At 38.1% G+C, this 19,294-nt stretch overlaps 3 protein-coding genes and 1 long non-coding RNA gene across 6 annotated transcripts; 2 read left to right on the top strand and 2 right to left on the bottom strand.

Moving 5' to 3' along the window:
- Positions 1-2,190: 2,190 nt before the first annotated feature.
- On the bottom strand, positions 2,191-3,780 carry LOC125207974 (probable inactive poly [ADP-ribose] polymerase SRO2). Its single transcript, XM_048107504.1, has 5 exons — positions 3,253-3,780; positions 2,926-3,164; positions 2,734-2,858; positions 2,561-2,671; positions 2,191-2,459 (listed from the first exon to the last, which is right to left on the bottom strand). The coding sequence occupies exons 1-4, from the start codon at positions 3,690-3,692 to the stop codon at positions 2,567-2,569; spliced, it is 909 nt and encodes a 302-aa protein (XP_047963461.1). The 5' UTR covers positions 3,693-3,780; the 3' UTR covers positions 2,191-2,459; positions 2,561-2,566.
- Positions 3,781-11,585: 7,805 nt separating this feature from the next.
- On the top strand, positions 11,586-12,981 carry LOC125208520. Of its 3 annotated transcripts, XR_007174126.1 has the most exons (3): positions 11,586-12,041; positions 12,141-12,174; positions 12,400-12,981. It is a non-coding gene; the product is annotated as an uncharacterized LOC125208520 (long non-coding RNA). The 3 variants fall into 3 exon arrangements; XR_007174128.1 differs by lacking the exon at positions 12,141-12,174; XR_007174127.1 differs by having other exon boundaries at positions 11,586-12,174.
- Positions 12,982-14,645: 1,664 nt separating this feature from the next.
- LOC125207836 lies at positions 14,646-15,415 on the bottom strand. Its single transcript, XM_048107334.1, has one exon. The coding sequence runs from the start codon at positions 15,267-15,269 to the stop codon at positions 14,892-14,894; it is 378 nt and encodes a 125-aa protein (XP_047963291.1). The 5' UTR covers positions 15,270-15,415; the 3' UTR covers positions 14,646-14,891.
- Positions 15,416-17,512: 2,097 nt separating this feature from the next.
- LOC125204843 (glucan endo-1,3-beta-glucosidase-like) lies at positions 17,513-18,880 on the top strand. The gene is made up of 2 exons (XM_048103587.1): positions 17,513-17,740; positions 17,808-18,880. The coding sequence occupies exons 1-2, from the start codon at positions 17,680-17,682 to the stop codon at positions 18,770-18,772; spliced, it is 1,026 nt and encodes a 341-aa protein (XP_047959544.1). The 5' UTR covers positions 17,513-17,679; the 3' UTR covers positions 18,773-18,880.
- The last annotated feature ends 414 nt before the right edge of the window (positions 18,881-19,294 follow it).

Raw genomic sequence — 19,294 nt, 5'->3', positions numbered from 1 at the left:
AAAGAATAGTGTGTTGGAAAAGTTGGTTGAATATGAACTCATTTTTTTATATAATAAAATGTGAGTGAAATGATTTAATGGAATATGTGACATTTTTATCATTTATGGTAAAAGTAAAATGTGACTCTCGTCGTGGAGTATGAATTTTGTGTTAGCTCTCAGTTAAGAATTTCTAGCCAAACAAATGTCATTTTCTCTTTGTAGAGGCAATAACATTTAATACATGGGCAATGTTTTTCACATACGTTTTTTCGACTTGTCATATATATACACTTTCATCATAAATTCATAATGAAATTATTGTTTCAAAATCAAAATTTATGATTTTTTTTGTTGATTTTTTAAATTGCTAGTAGAACAAAATTTGATCAAATATCATAAATTTTTGGATATTAGAGCTTTATACCATGAAATTTCTCAAAAATTTATTTATTTTTACGAACTTTAAGCTTGACATATAATATCACGAATTTGAGTAATTGTTTAATTTTTTCACCAGCGACAAAATACGAGTGCATGTAACTTGTTATTACATCACAATTAATAATGATAGTGATGTGATTACAAATTGCGGGGGACCGCTCCCTTTGTTTGCCCCGATGTCCCCCTGAAAATCGATAAAAATAGTCATTTCCGCTTTAAACCAAGCTCGTACTATATATTCCGCCCTATCCGTTTCCGAATCCTGGATCCGCCACTGATTACATAGTCTATGATAACCAGATATAGTTATCCATCTGATTTCAATATAGTTAGATTTTGTCGCTGGTGATAAAAATTAAATAATTATTCAAATTCATGATATTATATGACACGTTCAAAGTTTGTAGAAAAGATAAATTGTCAAAAAAAATTATGATATTACAAATCAATATCCCTTTTTGACAATATGCCTTTCCTTAAAATTAGGATATCTAACTTAACATTATGTACTCCAGGCCATTTTCCCAAATAATAATTTCTCGAGTGAGTTTCTTGCCCCAAATTCAAGTGATCAATGCTTCGATTACTTTTGGTATTGCTCCAAAATGATAGTCACGTGGTATATACTTATATGGACCCTATTAAACAACATATGTGTTCAACGAATTTATTTCTCTCTTTTGTATTTTGGGAAATTAATTCAATGAACCTTCTCTTTTGCCTATTGTAGTTATATTGCTATTCTGCCTACTTTTATACACTTTGGCATGTTTGGATCTTTTATTGCGAAGACTTTAGTGGTTTAGGTTTTCCCTTAATTAAGTTAATTAATTAGTATACATCCCACCCATGTCTTGAAACACATTTCATATATCTAAAACTATACTCATAATTTTGTTTTTCTTTAGGTGTTTAACTATTTTATATACGCGTTTTGATGCCTTCGAGGTCATAATCTTCTTGCTTAGCAAGATAAATGACAGACTTAGTCTTATCACTAATCCACTAATTATCCACACGTAATTGCTTAATACTTAGTCGAAGCTGATGTTGAATTATAGCTACATGTTAATATACACGACTTCTTTAATGAAAAAACCAAAAAGTCACCACTAATAATATTATTCTGCTGCGACAAAGTTGTGGAAAGTATCAACTTCTACACTTTCACTTTTTGCATAAATTTACAGGGATAAATGACTTCCTATACTTATTTATTGAGTCTGTTGGAATAAAATAAGGTTGATTGTTGATGGGCTTTTTTAGAAGAGAAAATAAGCATAGGCAACCCAACCACTTATTAATTTTCTGAATTGGGATTCAGATGATCAAAATATTAACACAATTTTGAATATTCCATTCGACAAATATAGGCCTTTTTCATTTTTTTTTCTGGCTTCTTGTCCAGTAATCGAATAATTATATTATTCGAAATCAGTATGCCATTCATTAATCAACATAAAGATAAACGTATATAAATTACTTATAAAATTTTGAGAAAGTGTAATTATATATGAACAATTTCAGATATTTAACTATATATTATCATTTCCCTCAAACTGTGCCTAAAATAGTCAATCACTTACAGCTCAAATATCATATGTAAATTAAAACTATATATATCAAAATATATTATAACAGCAAAGCAAATGATTCAATCCTCAGCGTTACATTTTTCTCATTAAAAAAAAAAGCTTAAAATCTTGTAAAAGACTAAAAGTTGTGTTATTAGTAAAAACATGTTGGTTCGCTGATAATAAAGGAAAATGAAGGAAAAAAAACCATATATTTTGCTATTGTGGTTCCCGAATAACAGAGGAAATAGAAGAAAAAAATGAGTCCTAACTCCTAAACATTGTCTACAATCTAGATATACAAATTCAGAAACAAGAACAAGACTGATCAGGCCCAAAAAAACTTGTAGAATCTTGGATATACACATTTTCTTGCGAAAAGTGATTTACAAAATGCCCAAAACTGCACCGCCCCCTTCTCTATCCAAACTTTGAAACAGTAATTACACAACTAACAAATATCTGCAACAATCAAATAAAAATCATTTTAAAGAAATCCCAAGGTTAGCCCAAATTTCAAGAGTTTAAAACACAAATCTAAAATAAAGAAAGCGTAGAGAAACCTGTTTTTAAGTCGGACGAAATCCGCACATTCTTATCGCTAAGAGTAACAACTTGTCCCCAACCAAACTCCTCCATCGTGTGATCAGATGAGGCCTACCAATCTTCTTCTCCTGTTAATAAATTCAAAAATTAAAAAACCACACAGTTCATATCAAAAACAGAGAATGCATACCTGAAAATCGTTGTAACATTTCAGAATCAAAGTCATCTGTGAAGGACTGAGGAACCGGGAAAGCACGTTCATGAGCACTGAAAACTCCACGCGTGGTGAATTGGGGAATTTACTTGTTCCAGAAACTGCAGAAAGCCAAGCAGTTAATAATAAATATAATGCAAGCAAGAAACAAATAGTAGTAATAATAACCTGATAAAGAAGGGGCAGTGAAGCTGATGATGAAGAGTGGGAAAATGTGAGAATTCATGTAAGCACTCCAAATTGTGTATTGTAAAGGTGAGAATGGATTGTCGACTCCGGAGTCGAAATCGGCGGAGCTTGGCTGGAATTGCCGCGATCCAGTCGCGATCTTCTCTGTGTTCCCCAATATCACGCGACAGAGCAACAGGTGCTTCACTCCAAATTCATCTTCCTTCGCCCTCATTGCGCTGCCAAACATCACCATTTTTTTTTATCTAATTGAAATTGAAATCGTTAATGTGAAATAAAAGGGGAAATAAGATGATGTTTAGTCACCAATCAATCGGAAAATTCGCAGGGGACAAATAAATCCCAATGCCGTTGGAAACGCGGTCTTCAAAATCGCTACACCTCCCAAATCCATGAGTGACAATCCCCAAGATCTCATCCCTTGCACCGCCGTACCAAGCATACCTAATATTGGCATCGCCGCCGCGCTTCACCGCCACCGCGCGAGCGTAGAGGCGGAAAGCTTCAAGCCTGGCATGCCTGGCGATGCTGGACGAAGAATTCATGTGTAGAGCAACCACATTAACTCCCTCGCCGAGAACCCCCAGTCCAGCCCTAAACATCTTCTCAACCACGCCGTACTTGGGTTGATCCACTTCCACCCTCGCGAAATCTCCGAATTGGGGGACAACCGACGATTCGCAGTCGGAATCCATGGCGGCGTCGTAATCTTCCACCGTCATAGAAATCTGCGGTTCCCGCTCCATCTCACACAATGAGCAATCAGATTTGAATTATGCAAGTTTTTGTGCATAAAAAGAGAGGGAAACTTAGGGGACAAGGCAGAATTATAAGATTGTTTGAACTTTGAAGATTCATAAATAAGGCGGTTTAGGAAGCTCATATACATACGTAATGATCCACCTCTCTTTTCCGATTTATTTTTTTAATTTCAGAGGAATTTCGATACATGCGTCATGCGTGAACATCTAAACTAAACTGCTCTTTTTATTATTAAATAAATAATTTGAAAACTTGGTCCCTAATTTTGGATTCATAACTTGGATTTCGGTGGATAATTATTGATGTCGCTGCTGCTGCAATCCCGATGAATATTTTTATTTTATATACATACATTTATTGAAAGTAGATTGCATAAATTTTCCAACTGCCAAAAGCTCATTTGTTGTTAAATACCACATGAGCTTTTAATCATATTTTTACAATTTTAAATTTTGTATTGTAAATACACAAATCTTGAAAATATATCTCAAATTATAAATCAAATGTACTCAATAATCAAATATAGGCCAACCATTTCTATTTTGGGATTATGATGTCTCACTAATGACCAAAATAGTAACTCAATTTTGAAATGAACCTATTCGACAAATATAGGCCATATTCATTTTTTGGGGATTCTTGTTCAATAATCGAATAAATATATTATATGAAATCAGTATTCTATTACTCTCTTAGTGATTAAGCTCATCACAGGTTTTAAAAAATATTAAAAAAGTAAAAAAATAGTGGAACGTATAATCTATTTTTATACTAATAAAATTTGAGTAAAAATATGAAATGAATTAGCTAAATGAGAACCTATTTATCATTTATAGTAAAAATAAATTGAACTCTTAATTGTGGATGAATTGAAATGAAGAATTTGAACTTTTAATTTTGAGCGGCATATATTACTATAATCTGACTGTTCACCGGTACGGGGAGATATATACATTTGTTGTAAATTTATGACATATTTAAACTAAATAATGTTGTAATGAAAAAAATATCAAGAACATGTTTGAATGATTGGATAGGCCTCTCAATTATTTAATCTAGAACATAGATATACGTATATAAAATTTCTAAATATCTACAATTTCAGATATTTTATAAAAAATAAAGAGAAATGTACACATGTACACATGTTGGTTCGCTGTTAATAACTTTAAAGAGAGCAATTGAACTACACCTCCCCCTTGTCTTTATAAAGTGTAGAAAAAGCTTTATTTAACTAGGACGAAATATGCACATTCTTCGCAATGAAAGTAGCACCTGGTACCCAGCCAAAGTCCTAAATCTTGCCATCAAATGAGACTTACTAATCTTTCTCTCCTGTGAAATGAAAAATTGAAATATGAAATATAAATACTCGTATTATCAACCAACGATTCAAGAACAGAGATTGCATACCTGAAAATTGGTGTAACATTTCCTAAACGAGAAGGATTGAGGAACCGGGAAAGCAACATCAAACTCTACGCGCGGTGAATAGCGGAATTTACGTGTTGCAGAAAGTGGTTATGCTAATCCAATTACAGAGAAAGTAAGAGAAAGTAATCGTAATGATAATAGTTGCCTGTTAAAGAAGGGGCAGTGAAGCTGAAGATGAAGTCTGGGAGAACGTGTGAATTCATATAAGCACCCCAAATCGTGTATTGCAAAGGTGGGATGAGATTGTGTCGAAATGTGTGGAGCTTGGCTGGAATTGCCGCGATCTTCTCCGTGTTCCCCAATATCACGCGGCAGAGCAGCAGGTGCTTCACTCCATATTCATCTTCCCTCGCCCGCCAAACATCACCAATTTTGAAATTGAAATTGTTAATGTGAAATAAAAGAGGAAATAAGATAATGTGAGTGAGTCACCAATCAATCGGAAAATTCGCCGGAGATAAATAAACCCCAATGCCGTTGGAAACTCGGTCTTCAAAATCGCCGCACATCCCAAATCCATGAGTGACAATTGTTAGCGTTGCAATTCAAGAGCTCAGTGAAGAGTGCAATCGAAAGCATGAGCTGCGTGAGAATAAAGTCGCCAACCTAAGTCGTGCTGGACTATGTAGCAACACGATAAAGACCGCTCCAATACATAGCTCGACATTGAGCTGGAAGGATGTCTTAGTTGGTCAAGGGTGAAGAAAAGGACCACAACCCAGCTGGCCGACAGCACGTATGAAAGCAGATGCTCCCTTACCTTTCAGTTACTTCACTTTGTCTTGTAGTAGTATTTGGATGATAGCTAGCTAGGTTAAGACTATGTTGATCTAGATCTTTCCATAGACTAGTATAAATAGAATGGATGTAAAGCTTGTAAAGCATTGAGAAAATCAATATAACATCTCTTTCAAGAAAGATACTATTCCATATACCCAGCAATATGTTTTCGTCTCTTTTCTTTCATGGTATCAGAGCAGGTCTTTGACCTGTCTCTATACCTCCTCTAACCTCTCTTTCTTCTATCTTTGATAAATGGCAGAGGGTGATGGTTCCAGTGCCTCAAATACTCTCTCATCTCTTATTCCCACTCTACCAAATAACCATCCGATCTCTGTCAAACTTGGAGACAACAACTATCTGATATGGAGACAGCAAATCTTGGCAACCATAGAAGGATACGGTCTGGAATCTTTCCTCATTGGTGACCATCCACCAAAAATGATCGAGGCTGGTCAAGCTGGCCAGATGCGAGCAAATCCGGAGTTTCTCGCTTGGCATCGACAGGACCAACGATTATCTGCTTGGATCCAAGCTTCCTTGACCGAAAGTGCCATGATCCTTGTAGTGGGACTCAGATCTACAAAGGATATATGGAATGCTCTTGAAACCACCTTTGCAAGTCAGTCCAAAGCGAAGATAATGCAGCACAAACTACAACTCCAAACCATGAAGAAGGAGTCGCTGCCGATGAAGGATTACTTGAGCAAGATGAAAACTTGTTGTAACCTGCTTGGAGCCACTGGCTGCAGAATCGAAGAGGAAGATCAAATACTATACATTCTCGGTGGCCTTGGAAGAGAATATGACTCTGTGGTGGTAACAGTCACTTCCAAAGCTGAAAGCTCCACCGTACAGGATGTAAGTGCTTTGCTACTGAGTTTTGAGTCAAGAATTGAAGCAGATAAGAATTCCTCTATAAATCTTGAAGGCTCGCAACCTACTGCTAATGTTGCTAACTCATTTGAGCCAAAGAAAGAAGGAGGATATCAACAGAGGGGGAACTTTCACAACTCTGGAAGAACACAAGGAAATAGAGGAGGATATGCCTTTAGAGGTAGAGGAGGCAGGATCTCAAACAACCGCCTCATCTGTCAGCTTTGTCAAAAGCCTGGACACTCGGCTGAAAGGTGTTGGTATAGGTATGAGCCGTCCAATGGTGGAGGACCTATATCCAGACAAAATCAGCAGTCACATCTTCATCAACAAAGTCCCTTTCATCCTTTGAATCCTACTGCAAATGTGGCACGTGCTCAGGAGCCAGCTCAGGGGCCACAAAGCTTTCAGTCTTCCCCTTCACTGTATTCACATTCTGTATCAGAATGTGGTTTTGATGTTAACTCAAATGCCTCTTGGTATCCAGATTCAGGAGCGACTCATCATATCTCCAACGATCTATCAAATCTGAACTCCAGCACTGAATATCTTGGAGGTACAAAACTTCAACTTGGAAATGGTATTGGTGTTGAAATTGCTAGAATTGGTCATTTAAATGTCACATCTTCCTTTTCTGATTCTAACTCTAGGATTTTACATCTTGATAATCTGCTTTATGTTCCTGAAATCACAAGAAACCTACTCAGTGTGTCCAAATTTTCCAAGGATAATAATGCTTATTTTGAGTTTTATCCTACTTTTTGTCTTGTGAAGGACCAGGAAACCAAGGGGGTCATTCTCAGAGGTACTCTTGAGCAGGGGCTCTACCGTTTCCTTCTGCCTAAACCATCTACCAAGCCTTCCAGCTTTACAAATTCAATCAAGAGCAATGGGCAGCCCACTGCCTGCTCACTTTCTATAGGCCCTTTAGCTTCTGTTTCTAGTTTAGGTCCTTCATCTTTTAGTTCAGTTTCTGTTTCTAGCATAGACCTATGGCACAAGAGACTTGGCCATTGTGCCTTTGATGTAGTTGAGAAAGCTCTACAAAGTTGTAAAATTCCTTTTAACTCAATGAAATCAAGTCTTCTTTGTCACCCTTGTTGCATTGCAAAAGCACATAGACTCCCTTATACTCCATCCATTACTCAACACTCTATGCCTCTCTCTTTAATTCATAGTGATCTTTGGGGACCTTCTCCCTTGTTTCTAGAAATGGGTATTCATATTATGTGACATTTATTGACCATTTTAGCAGATTCACATGGCTGTACTTGTTGAAATTTAAAGGGGAAGTTCTGTCAGTTTTCAAGTCTTTCAAGGCTATGGTTGAAAACCTCTTATCTTGCAAAATCAAAATATTGCAATCCGATTGGGGGGGGAGAATATCAAGGTTTAACATCTTTTTTGCAGCAGTGTGGTATTACTCACAGAGTTTCTTGTCCATATACCCCCCAACAAAATGGGGTTGCAGAGAGGAAACATAGACATGTGGTTGAGATGGGCTTAGCGTTGATGTCTCAAGCGGGTCTGCCTTCTAGATTTTGGGATGATGCCTTCACTACATCATCTTATATCATCAACAGAACTCCTACTAAAACCATCTTCTTCCATTCTCCTTTTGAGATGCTTTTCAAATCTAAACCCGACTATACTTCATTGAAAGTCTTTGGGTGTTTGTGTTATCCTCTTTTGCGGCCCTACAACAAACACAAGTTGCAAAATAGATCAGAAGCAGCTACCTTCATCGGCTACAGTCCCTCACACAAAGGGTTCAAAGCCCTCCTCCCTTCTGGAAAAGTTGTTGTCACTCGAGATATAATATTTGACGAGTCAATTTTTCCTTATTCCTCCACTACTGTGAAGAGCTCACAAACAATCTCTGTGCCCCACTTCATGCCAGATATCTCACAAGTTGTCCTCCCCCATTCACCTACTGTTCCTCCCATACCATCACATATAGAAACCACTCCGCAATTGCCGCTTAATACCCCATCTCATATTCCCATCTCTTCTCATGTGAATTCCCCACAACATATTCCCACTCCTGACTCCTTAGCATCTGATGTAGCTTCCTCTGATGCTGCTCCAAATTCTAATGCATCTCATGTTGTTGATACAGCTCCAGTTATTTCTGATTCTCCTCCTGCTGCTGATGAAGCTCCATCTGTGGTCAATCAACATCCTATGGTCACTCGTGCAAAAAGGGGCATTTTCAAACCCAAAGTGTACAATTCATCTATCTCACTGTCCTCTCTTCCAAAGTCTATACTTACTGCTCTCCTCATCCCCGTATGGAAAGAAGCTATGCTAGCTGAATTTCTTGCTCTCCTTAGAAACAAAACGTGGACACTCACTGTTCTCCCACCGGGTAAAAACCTAATTGGTTGTACATGGATCTTTAAGATCAAAAAGCATGCTGATGGCTCTATAGCAAGACACAAGGCTAGGCTTGTTGCTCAAGGCTTCTCTCAACAACTTGGGTTTGATTTCACAGATACTTTCAGCCCGGTTGTCAAACCCACAACCATTAGAATTATTCTTTCCCTTGCAGCCTCCTCCAGCTGGAAAGTTACTCACCTTGATGTGAATAACGCCTTTTTGCATGGTGATTTGAAAGAAGATATCTATATGAAGCAGCCTCCTGGCTTTGAACAAGGCCACCCTCATTTGGTTTGTAAGCTTAATAAGGCAATTTATGGCCTGAAACAAGCCTCTCGAGCATGGTTTTTTACTGTACACACTGTGCTCCTTTCACTGGGATTCACTCAATCAAAGGCCGATGCTTCTCTTTTCTACAAGATCTCAGGTTCTGTGGTAATTTATCTCCTAATATATGTTGATGATATTCTTATTACTGGTTCATGCTCAGTAGCCATCCAACAAATTATTAATCAGATAAATAAGCATTTCTCAATCAAAGACCTTGGGGAAGTGAAACATTTCTTGGGTGTTGAAGTCTCCAAGACACAGGAAGGTCTTCATCTGAATCAAGCTTCTTATATCAAAGATTTGTTGGGTAAACTGAAGATGCAGGAAGCAAAAGGAGCTGCCACACCTATGCTCTCTAACTCACAACTCAGTAAGACAGATGGTGATCCCATGCTCAATGGGAAGCTGTTCAGGAGCACGGTGGGAGCTCTTCAATATGCCACCATCACTAGACCTGAGATCAGTTTCAGTGTAAACAAAGTGAGTCAGTTTATGTCTTGTCCACTGCAGACTCATTGGAGAGCGGTGAAGCGAATATTGAGATACCTCGCTGGAACCTTGGACTATGGTCTGCACATTCGAGCATCGAGCACTACCATCACTGCATTTGCGGATTCAGATTGGGCAGCAGATCTTGACGATCGCAAATCTGTGAGTGGATATTGCTGTTACTTGGGGGTAAATTTGATATCTTGGAAATCCAAGAAGCAATATGTGGTATCACGATCTAGCACAGAAGCAGAGTATCGCAGTCTATCTGAAGCTGCTTGTGAGGTTGCGTGGGTAAGCTCTCTTATGGATGAGCTGAAGATTGAAAGGAAGAATGCGCCAACTATTTGGGTTGACAATTTGAGTGCGATAGCTCTCGCATCCAATCCAATTCTACATGCTAGGACAAAACATGTTGAGTTGGATGTTCATTTCATTAGAGACAAAGTAGCAAAGAAGGAAGTGGACCTAAGACATGTGCCCACCTTGGATCAAGTTGCTGATGTAATGACCAAGCCACTTAGCTACCAATTCTTCGCAAGACTCCGGAACAGACTTGGAGTATGTCCGCTCTCTTCGCTCGAATTGAGGGGAAGTGTTAGCGTTGCAATTCAAGAGCTCAGTGAAGAGTGCAATCGAAAGCATGAGCTGCGTGAGAATAAAGTCGCCAACCTAAGTCGTGCTGGACTATGTAGCAACACGATAAAGACCGCTCCAATACATAGCTCGACATTGAGCTGGAAGGATGTCTTAGTTGGTCAAGGGTGAAGAAAAGGACCACAACCCAGCTGGCCGACAGCACGTATGAAAGCAGATGCTCCCTTACCTTTCAGTTACTTCACTTTGTCTTGTAGTAGTATTTGGATGATAGCTAGCTAGGTTAAGACTATGTTGATCTAGATCTTTCCATAGACTAGTATAAATAGAATGGATGTAAAGCTTGTAAAGCATTGAGAAAATCAATATAACATCTCTTTCAAAAAAGCTACTATTCCATATACCCAGCAATATGTTTTCGTCTCTTTTCTTTCAACAATCCCCAAGATCTCATCCCGCGCCCCGCCGTACCAAGCATATACAATATTATAGTAGAGGCGGAAAGCTTCGAGCCTGGCGTGCCCCGCGAGGGTGGAGTAAGAAGGCTTGTGTAGAGCAACCACATTAACATCCTGGCCGAGAGCCCTACCCATTCCATCCCTCAACATCCTCTCAACCTCGCCCTACTTAGCCTCATCCACTTCCACCCTCACCATCCCGTTCCTCACGAAATCTCCGAATTGGGGGACTGAGACGGCCGATGCGGACGACGATTGGCAGTCGGAATCCGTGGCGGCGTCGTAGTCGTCCACCGTCATAGAAATCTGCGGTTCCCGCTCCATCTCACACAAATCAGATTTCAATGGAAAGGGGCCGTTATAAGTTAGTTTGAAGGTTTATTAATAAGGCGGTTTAGGAAGCAGTCTTGTAGTAGTATTTGGATGATAGCTAGCTAGGTTAAGACTATGTTGATCTAGATCTTTCCATAGACTAGTATAAATAGAATGGATGTAAAGCTTGTAAAGCATTGAGAAAATCAATATAACATCTCTTTCAAAAAAGCTACTATTCCATATACCCAGCAATATGTTTTCGTCTCTTTTCTTTCAACAATCCCCAAGATCTCATCCCGCGCCCCGCCGTACCAAGCATATACAATATTATAGTAGAGGCGGAAAGCTTCGAGCCTGGCGTGCCCCGCGAGGGTGGAGTAAGAAGGCTTGTGTAGAGCAACCACATTAACATCCTGGCCGAGAGCCCTACCCATTCCATCCCTCAACATCCTCTCAACCTCGCCCTACTTAGCCTCATCCACTTCCACCCTCACCATCCCGTTCCTCACGAAATCTCCGAATTGGGGGACTGAGACGGCCGATGCGGACGACGATTGGCAGTCGGAATCCGTGGCGGCGTCGTAGTCGTCCACCGTCATAGAAATCTGCGGTTCCCGCTCCATCTCACACAAATCAGATTTCAATGGAAAGGGGCCGTTATAAGTTAGTTTGAAGGTTTATTAATAAGGCGGTTTAGGAAGCAAGCTGATATATATATATATATACAAAATCCACACACTCATCCTTTCTTTTCCGATTTTTCTTTTATTTCAGGAATTTTCTACATCTATCCATAACAAGAAACGAGGTTTATTGATGTTATTTGATTATGGTGTTAAATTTATGGTATTTTGATCCATAACATTTGGTATTCTGATAAATTAAATTTACTTTAGATTTTAACTTTGTCTTGCTAGTCGCAAATAATATGAAGAAGAAAAATTAATCTGATAGACATGGGCATATAATTTGCATGAAAGAACCTCGTCCCACAACTAACACAATTTCTACTTTGGTTTGCTTGGAATTGCAGGAATCGAAGATAATAATTGTTATGCAAAGACGAGCAGAGACTATCGATCACATATATTTTTGTTGCAGGTTGTCAAGCAAACTATGGTTGATCGGTGGAACATTTTCCTCTGTCTTTACAAGGAGCCAAAGGTATGTTTCTTGGCGAGGCTTGGAACACCTTTTGTAAAATTTGATAAAATGGTGTGGATTTCAATGTTTTATGTGGTAGCATGGTACATATGGAGCATTCAAAATAAAGGAACGTTTTAAGTACTACAGTCCAATTGGGAGATGAAAAAAAAGTACCATCTTGGAGCATGGATTGTAGGATGGTGTACTCTTTTTCCCCTTACTCCAATTGAGATGATTGATAAATTCAGTGACATAAGATGATGGCAGGAAGTGGATTGAATGCAAAGAGGACATGTGCTTTAAGATCAGAGTACTGATATGTTTCTGGGTTCTCTTTTGTTTGGCTGGAGTTGCCGACGATTGTCTTTTTGTGTTTCAGTTAACTTGATTTTTGTTTTTGTTTTTGGTTTGATGTCTTTGTTCTTGCGGTAGTTCTCTTTTATTTGGCTGGAGTTCCTACACAATTGCCTTTTTTGTGTTTTAGTTAGCTTGACTTTTGTTTTCGCTTTGATATCTCTATTCTTGCGATATAATGAGTCTCTTGTGTGTTGAAGTTCCTTATATTTTGTACTCCCTTAATATGATGGATGGGCTTCCTAATGTGCCTTATTTAGTACTACTATTTGTTAAACTTATAATGCTCACATTTTTTTGTTTGTGCATTTTATACTCGTAGAAAATTTAGTGTTAAATTTATAAAATATGGGAACATCTGGTTTGATTTGTATAAAGACATTTTTTTTATTATTCTTACTTTTCTGGGTTAAGTAACTCGAATCATATGTGAATTGTGATCGTCAGTAAATCAGAGCTACTACTTTTAACAATATGATAGTAGGCTGTACTCTGTAGTGAGATCTTTCTAATACTGTAATCCCGATGAATATTTTTATCTTATACAGAGTACTATATTCTTCATTACAGAAAGATTATGAATTTAAGATAAATTAAGGAGCAATGCATATTTCAAATTTAATACTACTATACCGCTTTCTCAATAGTACATTTCTTCATCTCAGATGTTAAATACTACTCTCTCTGTCCCACTACAAGTGAAACGTATAATAAATAGTTAGAGTGAAGAGAAAATAATTAAAGTAAAAAAAGTGAATAATATAGAAGGCTGAGTTGATCATTAGAACTAAATACCCAATATCCAGACAGACCTAAAGAAAAATGGTGTGTTGATCATTAGAACTAAATAATACTGTCTTAAATAAATTCTAAAATTTTGTATTTAATTTTCTAAAAAAATCAAAATTACAATCGGGGCTGGATATCCGATTTTTCGGAACTGGATACTCGAGTCGGGTATCCGGATACCCGAAATCAAATTCGGATCGGGTATCGGGTACCCAAAAATTTTGGATCGGGTACCCGATTTTACAGGCCTAATACCAACAATGGGTCTATGTGTCCATTACTGCCGAAAGCATATATTGGTGGTCGTATTGTTTAATAATTAATTCAATATTGCTTTGATGTATTTTGCAAATCAACTAATGATTTTATTTATCCATTTTCGGTTAGAAGAAAGATACTGTATCAAGTAGAGAGATTTATACTATTAGTTAAAGTCCTAATTAAGAGTTGAAAGAAATTAAACGGCAGTCACGGCGGCGGCGGCGCTCACAAAACTCCTTCCCTTTTTTTTGGTTGACTGTATAAGAATTGGCGTGGAACACACTGGAAAAGATATATGATGGCCCCATAAAGTTTAATTCATTATATTGAACAAATATCACACTAAAGAAGTTTATCAATGTTTGTGCATATTTAGGTTAGGTTCTTAATCGTCAAAAGATTTTGCTTTTGCATTATATATGAAGACTTGGAGCGTTGCTTGCTCGCATTGGATTAGACCAATTGTATTTTTATACCTTGGTGGCCAACTGGCTTGTGGATTTTATGATTGGATAAAAGAAACAAAATAGGATCCCAACAATTATATATGTAAACAAAAAGAGAGAGAAAAAATAAGAAAATCCCCCAACATAGACCAAAAAAATTACGCCGTTTTACAAAAAAAAAGGAGGCCAAAATAACCATTTTATAATTAAGTGATCGTAATTCCTGTGTAACATTTTGATGATTTTTCAAAAAAAAGAAAAGAAAAGAAACACTACAAAGTACTTACTCCGTAATTCCTTGAAACCCTTCATATAAAGTCATTACACTTTGACCATTCTTCCACAACTTGCACAAAAACACTGGAAAACTAATTAAGCCAGAACTTAACCATGAGATTTTGACATCAAATTGAAATCCAAAATAATACCAGCACTTCTACTACTAGTCTACTACTACTATAATAGTAGTACTACCACCAAGTATACCCCCTCCCTCCCCTGCCCATGCGCATGCAATCACAATTAAAATTTAAACATTGTTTGAAAATCTGATATCTACTGGTTTATTATGTCCTCCATTTTGATGCGGCTGCTTCGGCTTCCCTCCTCCATTCTTGGGCGGCATTTTCTTATCAAACCCGAATTCGATATCCAAGGGTTTCTGCTTAGACTCCCATTCTTTAGGGAGCCCCTTGCTCGCCTTGGCCGGGTGGTCGTGCTCCGCCTTCTTCTTCTTCGTGTGGTGGCTCCGCTTGCTGCACAGCCGCCCCAGCACGCACGCCACCGCCGATATCACCACGATCACAGCCAACACCGCGAAAACTGGCCCGAACGAGCCGTTGGACGGCGAAGGGCTTGCTTGATCAGTCATCTCTGGATTTGGATATGCATCAATTGGTTGTGCCATTTTTTTTAATTTGGACTATATTGATGTATAGAAGCAAGGAATTATGGTTTTTGGAGAGAAAGAGAGAGAGAGAGGAGCGAAACAAGAATGTGATTGAGTGAGGAGGTGGTTTTATGCAAGATTGTAATGAGAGGGGAAGTTTGAATTCAAAAGGAAGGGCTTTTCTTTAATAAAGGGAGTGACAACTAAAGATATATTCTCGTTGTCGCTTTTTTTCTTTTTTTTTGTGAGTTTGATTGGTTTTTGTAGCTTAGTGAGGAGAGAAAGAAATATTTTGGCTCCTTTAAAACATCACAATAATCTATGAAAGATGGGAGGAACATCTTGTGAGAGCTTTTGCTTTTTTTGTTGGTTTGAACAATTGTTGGAAATTGACACATCGCTATTGCTTTCATCAATGTGTATACAGACCAAGTTTTCCCATTGCTAAAGCATCTTTCATATATCTGTGTTTTTAGCTTGTGTTTTTTTATCGGTACAAAATTATTACTAGCATTATTATTATAGGTAATTATTAGATAAGATTTATTGAAGTGGAAATATATTTGTGGTACTAAGACAATTATCTCATTAACATGCTGGGCTTTCCTGTAGTATGATTCAAAGTTTTGATAGAATTCTGTTCAATAATGATGGAAATTTGTGTATAGGTAATAACAAACATTACAAACTCAATCTAAAAATAATACTGTATTGGTAAGATGTAACTTAAACATTTGATCTCAAAGATACTACTAGTGTCATACTAATCTAATACTGCACCTCATCTAGAAAAGAACCTATTAGCGTATATCTAATATCTTGATATAGAAAAGGAAGCAAAATTATTGAAACAATAGTACATGATGAAACAGAGTTTTAAGAATCATGACAGTGCAAATATGATGTCGAGTGCCCCGATAAACTATTCGATGCTTTATTTGTTTTTTATCTTTGTTTTTATTGCTTTTGTTAGGGTAGGGCTCGATGGCGTGCAATTATTACTAGAAATATTCTAATGCTACTGTAGATGCCTCGGTGATGAGAAAAGAAATATTTTTATATCAATCAATAATTCTTACTACGGATCCCACTTTAGATCCATCAACCCATAAAAAATCCGCAATCATTATAGTGATCGCTATAATTATAAGATTAATTCTTCTGTTCAATAACGCAATAATGGGGAGATTTTTCATGTTTAATTAACTGAGTAAGTCATTTTATCCACTCTAATAATGATGAAGCTCAATTATTATACGCCTTGATTTTTTACTTTTTTACTTCTTTAAATTATTATGATTATTTTTGGCCGGATCGGAGCCCAATAATGATTCAAAAGTGCTAAACAAATGTAGTTATCACTGGAAACATACCACGCTTTTGGCGATTATTGTTTCCACCATCAAACTACTCATTACTTAGACTTCCACTTCCACCAACATTTGTTGCCTACATTTTAATCTTATAATTTTATGTATATTCTTCGACTTCGCATAATATTAAATGACATAATTATTATACAGCTTAAATTTAGTTGGATGTGAGTTTAATTGCTATGATTAATGAAGTTATGTCCGTGAGACATGGATTAGTGGTTTAGAGGGCCAAATAAAGATGTGAAGTTTATTTGTAATGAAACAAGCAAAAAGCTGAAGAGAATATTAGTATATGCAGAGGGTACAAGTAAGCGTCTGTTTGAAAAGATGGAATGCTACTGCTTTATGGCTGAAACAACTGGTTTTGGTCTCAGCCATAATACAATGCGTTCCTATTGCATCTTGCACATTTCCATGCACGGATGCACCCCAACCTCCTCGAGATCACCTACCAATTTTCTCTGTCCAAATCCTATAATAAGACAGATTTTGATGCAAAAAAATACTACACCAAAAGTAGTGTCACACTGTCTTCTTCAGGCAATACAAGTAGTAGTACTAATATACCCAATCGAATCAGAACCAAAATCCAAAAAATAACTTAACCAAATTTCAAAATTTGATATTTTTAATGAGAATTTGGAAAAAATAAGAGAGGAGAAAAAATAGGTAAAGTAATAAAGATATGAAAAAAAGGTACTAGTACTAGGTAAAATATGAGAGAGAAAAAAAAATGGACAAAGTATAAGAGAGAAACATTTCATTTTTAAGAAATGAGACTATTTTTTATGGACATAAAAAAATGGTAAAAGGAGACAATTTTTTATCATTTGCAAATGGCGTAAAATAAACTTGGCTAAGTCTGTTGAACTGTATTTTGAGAAACATTAACAAAGTTGTACCAACTCAAGATGATGAAGTTCATCAATCTTAAACACGATCACAGAGAAACATCAAAACTAGACCAGAATCAAACCAAAACATCACAAAAAACACTCCATATATAACCATCAAAATGATGGCATCAACAATTGTATCGATCTGTCAAGAAAATGAAAATCACACATAGCGTCCTCCTAATCTCTCTCCTCTCCCTCTCTCCCCTGCTTTCAGGTTTGCATCAAACACCACTTTCCACAACAAGTCAATTTCACATGGCCTAATTAATTTTCATTTGCAGGGGCCGCACCGGTGGGAGTCTGCTACGGCAGGGTTGCCGCCGACCTCCCGGCGCCCGCCTCCGTGATCGGCCTCCTCACCTCCAACGGCATATCAAGAATCCGCCTCTTCAACCCTGACCCCGCCGCCCTGGCCCCCTTCTCCGGCACCGGAATCGAGCTCACCATCGGCGTCCCCAACGAAATCCTCCCCACCCTCGCCAACGGCACCGTCGCCGCCTCTCTCGACTGGCTCCAATCCAACATCTTCTCACACGTGGCACCCTCTCAGCTCCGATACTTAGCCGTCGGAAACGAGGTCCTGCAAAAAGATCCATTCTACACCCCTTTCATCGTCCCCGCAATCCTCAACATCCACCAAGCCCTTCAAATACTGGGCCTAAACGACGTCGTTAGGGTTTCATCGTCCCACGCAGCAACGATTCTATCCACTTCTTACCCTCCTTCAACCGGCGCTTTCCACGATGATGTGAAGCCGGTTTTGATCCCTCTCCTTCACTTCTTGCGCGATACTGGTTCGCCATTGATGGTCAACATTTACCCCTTTTTCACCTACGTTGAGAATGATCACCAGCAGGTGACGTTGGAGTATGCCACTTTTAGGTCGGCGGAGGTTGAGATGGACGGGGGGTTGGCCTACGATAACATGTTTGATTCGGCGGTGGATGCGTTCGTGCACGCGATGGAGAGGGAGGGGTTCGAGGGGATTCCGGTGGTGGTGACGGAGACGGGGTGGCCCACGGGAGGAGGGGACGGGGGCTCGGCGGAGAATGCGTTTGCTTATAATGGGAATGTGGTGAGGAGGGCGTTGGGGGATGTTGGGACGCCCAAGAGGCCGGGTGTTGGGGTGGAGGTTTTCTTGTTTGATTTGTTTGATGAGGATGCCAAGACTGGGACTGAGTATGAGAAGCATTTTGGGATTTTTGGGATTCATGGGAACAAGGCGTATGATATTAGGTTTAATTAGCTACTACTCCACATTTGTTGTTATCTCACTTTTTTATTGTATCATGAAATGAAACGCCCATGTGGAATATGATGAAACTTATTAAATAATACTAGGTGAATTCTAGTATTGAAATTGCATGTAAATATAGATGCAGTTTGATGGTTTAAAACACTACATGTACAAGCTAAAACGCAGAGGCCTTCAACTTGACAATAAACGAACATTTAAGTTAAATGGGATTAGCCAATGTATATTGGGCCTTCAATTACGCGGAAGCCCAATAACACGCATTAATAAAGAAAAAAGACACAGGTAGAGAGAAAATTGGCGAGCATTTTCACATGTTGATTTCTCAAAATTGAATTTGTTATGTCGTGAAGATTGTTCTCTACTAAAAAAAGCAAAGAAATCCCACTTTCAATAAATACAGTATGGCCCATCCATTTTCAGCTCGCTTTCTGGTTTTCTTGGAGTAGATTGTTGAAGGTGATCGCCTGATCGGCATTCCCTCAGCTTAATTTCTATTACCACTGTAACTGT

This window comes from Salvia hispanica, chromosome 2 (genome assembly GCF_023119035.1).
Source record: "Salvia hispanica cultivar TCC Black 2014 chromosome 2, UniMelb_Shisp_WGS_1.0, whole genome shotgun sequence".
Taxonomy (NCBI): domain Eukaryota; kingdom Viridiplantae; phylum Streptophyta; class Magnoliopsida; order Lamiales; family Lamiaceae; genus Salvia; species Salvia hispanica.
The sequence above is the reverse complement of the archived record's forward strand: the minus strand, read 5'-3'. Positions and strand labels throughout refer to the sequence as shown.

What these genes read in the sequence shown, in the direction of transcription:
- LOC125207974 (XM_048107504.1), bottom strand. Translation starts at nt 3,692, where the DNA reads ATGGAGCGGGAACCGCAGATTTCTATGACGGTGGAAGATTACGACGCC. An exon ending in CACTGCCCCTTCTTTATCAG is followed by an intron (nt 2,859 to 2,925) that starts GTTATTATTACT and finishes GGCTTTCTGCAG; the next exon opens with TTTCTGGAACAAGTAAATTC. An exon ending in AATGTTACAACGATTTTCAG is followed by an intron (nt 2,672 to 2,733) that starts GTATGCATTCTC and finishes ATTTATTAACAG; the next exon opens with GAGAAGAAGATTGGTAGGCC.
- LOC125207836 (XM_048107334.1), bottom strand. Translation starts at nt 15,269, where the DNA reads ATGGCACAACCAATTGATGCATATCCAAATCCAGAGATGACTGATCAA.
- LOC125204843 (XM_048103587.1), top strand. Translation starts at nt 17,680, where the DNA reads ATGAAAATCACACATAGCGTCCTCCTAATCTCTCTCCTCTCCCTCTCT. An exon ending in CCTCTCTCCCCTGCTTTCAG is followed by an intron (nt 17,741 to 17,807) that starts GTTTGCATCAAA and finishes TTTCATTTGCAG; the next exon opens with GGGCCGCACCGGTGGGAGTC.